The 5,040-nt window shown below is 44.5% G+C and overlaps 1 protein-coding gene across 2 annotated transcripts in view; it reads right to left on the bottom strand.

The window, feature by feature from the left end:
* Positions 1-5,040, bottom strand: part of Nusap1 (nucleolar and spindle associated protein 1) — a 30,224-nt gene that overhangs the window by 8,841 nt on the left and 16,343 nt on the right. The window contains exons 7-8 of one of the 2 annotated variants that reach the window (XM_029535762.1): positions 2,096-2,214; positions 604-761 (exon numbers count right to left, since the gene is read on the bottom strand). In XM_029535762.1, coding sequence (XP_029391622.1) covers positions 604-761; positions 2,096-2,214 — 277 coding nt within the window. The remainder of the gene's footprint in view (positions 1-603; positions 762-2,095; positions 2,215-5,040) is intronic. The other variant, XM_029535763.1, reaches the window with a different exon arrangement.

The raw sequence follows: 5,040 nt of genomic DNA, 5'->3' as shown, positions 1-5,040 counted from the left end.
CTCTCCAGTGTTGGGATTAAAGGTGTGATCCACCACACCTGGCTCTTCTTGGAGTGTTTCTTATCATTTTGTTAGACAAGAGGTACTATCTATCTATCTATCTATCTATCTATCTATCTATCTATCTATATCTATATCTATCTATATCTATCTATCTATCTATCTATATATATATATATATATATATATATTTTTTTTTTTTGGTTTTTTTCGAGACAGGGTTTCTCTGTGTAGCCTTGGCTGCCTTGGAGCTCACTCTGTAGATCAGGCTGGCCTCGAACTCAAAAATCCATCTGCCTCTGCCTTCCAAGTGCTGGGATTAAAGGCGTGCACCACCACGCCCAGCTCCAAGATCTTCTTAAATCTCTGAGTCCTAGAGGGGCTGAAAGTACTTCAGGAAGGGTCACTCCTTTTCAATAGAATGGAGCCTGTAGCAGGTATGTGTGGTTTTTAGCTCATGTCTCTGGCATTTCTTTCACAAGGAAAAATGAAAACTATCCTATCGTGGTTTTGCCCTTGACTTTATACATATGTAGAGACTTTAGAGAAAGAGGCATGTTTAATTTGAGGAAGTTACAGATTTAAAGAAGAACTTTCTTTTACCTGCAGTAGAAATCCTTTCAGTGGTCTTTGACTTGGGTGTCCTGAACTCAGCCTGGCCTTTTGAAGCACTCCCAGGCGCAGTCACGTGTGGAGACTTTCTGGCTGGTGTCTTGGTCAGTGAGTACTTATGTTCATTGTCTTTAGTAGCAGCTGAAAACCTAAGTGCAAGAATGGAGGGAAAGATGTGAGTCTTTGTATGGAGAGGAACTAAGGTCAAGCTTGTAAATGAGACCCCTGGACCATCACTGGGTGGTTTGGTGGCAGCAGCTCCCTGAATGATCTCATTTGGTGGAGTGGTATAAATGAGCACTCTCTACTCAGGCCGAATGTCAGACATGTATCTTCATGATGTGCTGGCTGGTTTATATCAACTTAACACAAGCTAGATTTATCTAAAAGGAGGGAACCCCAGGTGAGACAATGTTTCCATAAGATCCAGCTATATTAATCAGTGACTGATGGGGTCAGGGCCCAGTCACTTGTGGGTAAGTACACCCCCTAGGCTGGTGGTCCTTGGTTTATAAGGAAGCAGACTGAACACGCCATGAGGAGCAAGCCAGTAAGCCGCATCCCCCCCCCCCCAGGCATCATCTCCTGCCTCCAGGTTCCGCCCTGTCTGAGCTTCTGTCATGACCCCCTCCAAGGATGAAGATGGATATAGACATGTAAGCCAAACAAACCCTTTCCCCCTCAAATTGCTTTTGGTGATGGTGTTTCATCACTGAAATAAATAGTCCCCTTAGGACTGGGGAAATACAGACATGTGAACTCCTAGGGCTGGCGAGCCAGCTAGACTGGCCTACTTGGTAAGTTCCCGGCTGGTGGGAGGCTCTGTCTTCAAACACTGTAGATGGATTGTGATGGAAACTAGAGGGTGTTTTCTATCCAATAAACCTAGACACACACACAGACACACATAGAAACACTGACACACACACAGACACACATAGAAACACTGACACACACAGAGGCACATAGACATGCACACAGACACAGAGACCCTTAAGACATGCACACAGACACAGAGACCCTTAAGACATGTACACAGACACGCTGTACACACAGACACACATACACAGAGAGAGACAGACACAGAGACACATGGACATGCACACAGACACAGATACACAGACACAGATACAAACAGACACACAAACAGGATACACCGCAAACATATCTGAACCTGAGGAGTGTAGCTCAGTGGTAGAGCCCTTTTCTAACACCCACGGCCCTGGACTTATACATGTGCATACATACCCACGTAACCTTTTCGGAGAAAATCGTTTGTTTTTTTTTTTTAAGATTTATTTATTTATTTATTGTGTGTAAGTACACTGTAGCTGTCTTCAGACACACCAGAAGAGGGCGTCAGATCTCATTGTAGGTGGTTGTGAGCCACCATGTGGTTGCTGGGATTTGAACTCAGGACCTTTGGAAGAGCAGTCAGTGCTCTTACCCGTTGAGCCATCTCGCCCAGAGAAAATCGTTTTACCTGACATTCATTTTAGTTGCTGAGTGGCCTTGTGGGCACTGCTGCCTGGCAGGAGTACAGGGTACAGAGAGTCTTCCTCTTGGAGGAACTGGAGTCACTATCCCTCTTTTGTCAAGCTGCTTTTGAAAGGAAGAAAAAGCACCATTTTAGAATCTTGGTCTCAGGCTGCAGGCTAGCTCTAGCTCAGTGGGTAAAGGCAGAAGCCTGGAGATCTGTGTTCCTTCCCCACAACCACCTGGGAGGAGAGCCAACCCTCAGAAACATCTCAGACCAACAAGCACACACACAATACGACTTTAAGGTAATAGCTTGTTCTCAAGCCAGTATATCCCTGTAAGCCCACCACTTGGAAGGAGGAGTGAAGATAACCAGGAGTCTAAGACCAGCCTCACCAAGAGACATCTCAAGGCTAGCTTAGACTTCATACATACAACGCTATTCTCAAGATAAACAGCAACTATTAAAAAAGAAAACGAAAAAGAAAAGGAAGAAGCAATCCTCTGGAAGAGCAGCAAAGTAAACGATGTTTTCTTTAGTTTTTAGACTTATTTGATGTGTATGTTTTTTGCCTGCATGTATGTATGTCATGCACCATGTGCATGTTTGGTGCCCAGGGAGGGCAGAAGACAGTGTTGGATCCCCTGGAAGTGGAGTTACACACCGTTGTGAGTTTTCATACAGGTGCTAGAAATTGAACCTGGGTCCTCTGGAAGAGCAGTCAGTGCTAGTATCATGCACTCTTCACTGCTGGACCATCCCTCTAGCTCTACTCAGTCCCCTCTTATTTTTTTAATTTATTATTATTATTATTATTATTATTATTATTATTATTGGTTTTTCGAGACAGGGTTTCTCTGTATAGCCCTGGCTGTTCTGGAACTCACTCTGTAGACCAGGCTGGTCTCGAACTCAGAAATCCGCCTGCCTCTGCCTTCCAAGTGCTCGAATTAAAGGTGTGGACCACCACGGCCGGCTTAATTTATTAGTTTAGTTTAGTTTTGGTTTTAGAGACAGTGTTTCTCTGGGTAGCCCTCCTTGTCCTGTAAACCGTGCTGGTGGAACTCACAGAGATCTGCCTGCTTCTGCCTCCTGAGTGCTGGGATTAAAGACTTGCATCAGTACCACCTTGTTTCAGTCCTCTTTGAAATCAACTTAATACTTTAAAAAACTGTTTAGTGGGGCTGGAGAGATGGCTCACCTGTTAAGAGCACTGACTGCTCTTCCAGAGGTCTTGAGTTCAATTCCAGCAACCACATGGTGGCTCACAACCATCTGTAATGGGATCTGATGCCCTCTTTTGGGGTGTCTAAAGACAGCTCCAGTGTACTTATATACATAAAATAAATAAATCTTAAAAAGAAACTGTTTAGTGCTTACATCTGTTTTGAAAAAATAGCAAGATATACAGTACAAGTCCTCACACAAATGTTGCTCAGCCCTGTCAGGTACCTTCAACTCCAGGAGGCAGAAACCCTGACTTCCTAAGATGTTATCAATTCATAACTTTTCTAACTCAGCTAAGAGGGGGCTCTATCACCTTTTCTCACTTGAAGGAGCACAGAGGCCAACAAAGCCTGGACTGAAAACCACCCCCCACCTGCTGAGGGCACTGTTACCATAGGAACCCTTTAATATAGCCATTATGATTCCCTCAATTGGAGAGCCAGAAAGTAATTCATTCTTATTGCAAATAAGGCAAGATGAATGTGGCAAACAGAGCATACACCCCATGGATGAGGTTACCTACCTACCTACCTACCTACGTGTGTGTATTATTTTGTGTGTATACACACATATTTTATTTTCATTTATTCTTGTGCCAGGATGTGGTGGCACATACCTTTAACCCCAGTGGGTGGATGTCTGTGAGTTTGATGCCAGCCTGGTCTACAGAACTAGTTCCAGGTCAGCCAGGACTACACAAAGAAACCCCATCTTAAAAAAACAAAACAAAACAATAAATTGTGAGAGTACACACACACACACACACACACACACACACACACACACACACACAGAGTAAAAAGGTCTTGAAAGGACTGAGCCAGAGCCAGGCTGACTCCATAACAGGTTGCACACTGACAGTTTGGGAGACTAGGCCTAAGTTTCTGTTTCTCAGAAATGAAAACCTGGATCCAGGACCCTGTGGTCAGCCAACCCCAGCCTCAGGCAGCCAAACCGAGGACACCTTGTCATCTGGCCTGAAGTAAGAACAGGCAGCCTAACCAACTATAGAATCAGTCAGACCCTGGAGACAGAGCCAACCAATCAGGGTAAAGGACACACCCCTCCCTGGAGTTCCCCTAACTGACAATAAACTGATTGTGGCCTGTGAGTCCACCAGGGGTCTCTATTCCCAAATGGGGAGACCCCTTTATCCAGGAAATTCAGCTGAATATACGCTTTTTGCTTTTGCATACTCTTTGCGTCTGGGGTATCATTCTCCAGTGATTCTTGGACCCTAACAGTCTCACTCTATATCACTGGCTAACCTGAAATTCCCCATATAGCCCATGCTAGCCTCAAACTCATGTGCCTGCCTCTGCTCTCTAAGGACTGGGTTAAAGGCAAGTGCCACAACATGGCAGGATATAGTTTTTACGGGGTTTTAAAAATTCTGATGGCAGGAGGAAGCAATTTTAAGAAAGATGTGCCAAAACCCAAATAGGTCCATTTACTTAAAAAAAAATTAACAAGAAACTGGAAATGGTGGCAAAAGTCTTTAATCCAAATTCTGCAGAGGCAGGAGGATCTCCGTGAGTTCCAGAGCAGCCCGAGCTAAAGAGTAAGACCCTGTCTTGAAAGAACAAAACCAAAAACCAATAACAAAAAATGCCATATGGTGGCTCCAGCCTTTAATCCCAGCACTCAGAAGGCAGAGACAGGTTGATCTCTGTGAGTTCGAGGCCAGCCTAATATACAGAGTGAGTTTTAGGACAACCAGG

The sequence above is a fragment of the Mus pahari genome, chromosome 3, assembly GCF_900095145.1.
Source record: "Mus pahari chromosome 3, PAHARI_EIJ_v1.1, whole genome shotgun sequence".
NCBI classification, from domain to species: Eukaryota; Metazoa; Chordata; class Mammalia; order Rodentia; family Muridae; genus Mus; species Mus pahari.
This window is presented reverse-complemented; position numbering and strand designations above follow the sequence as displayed.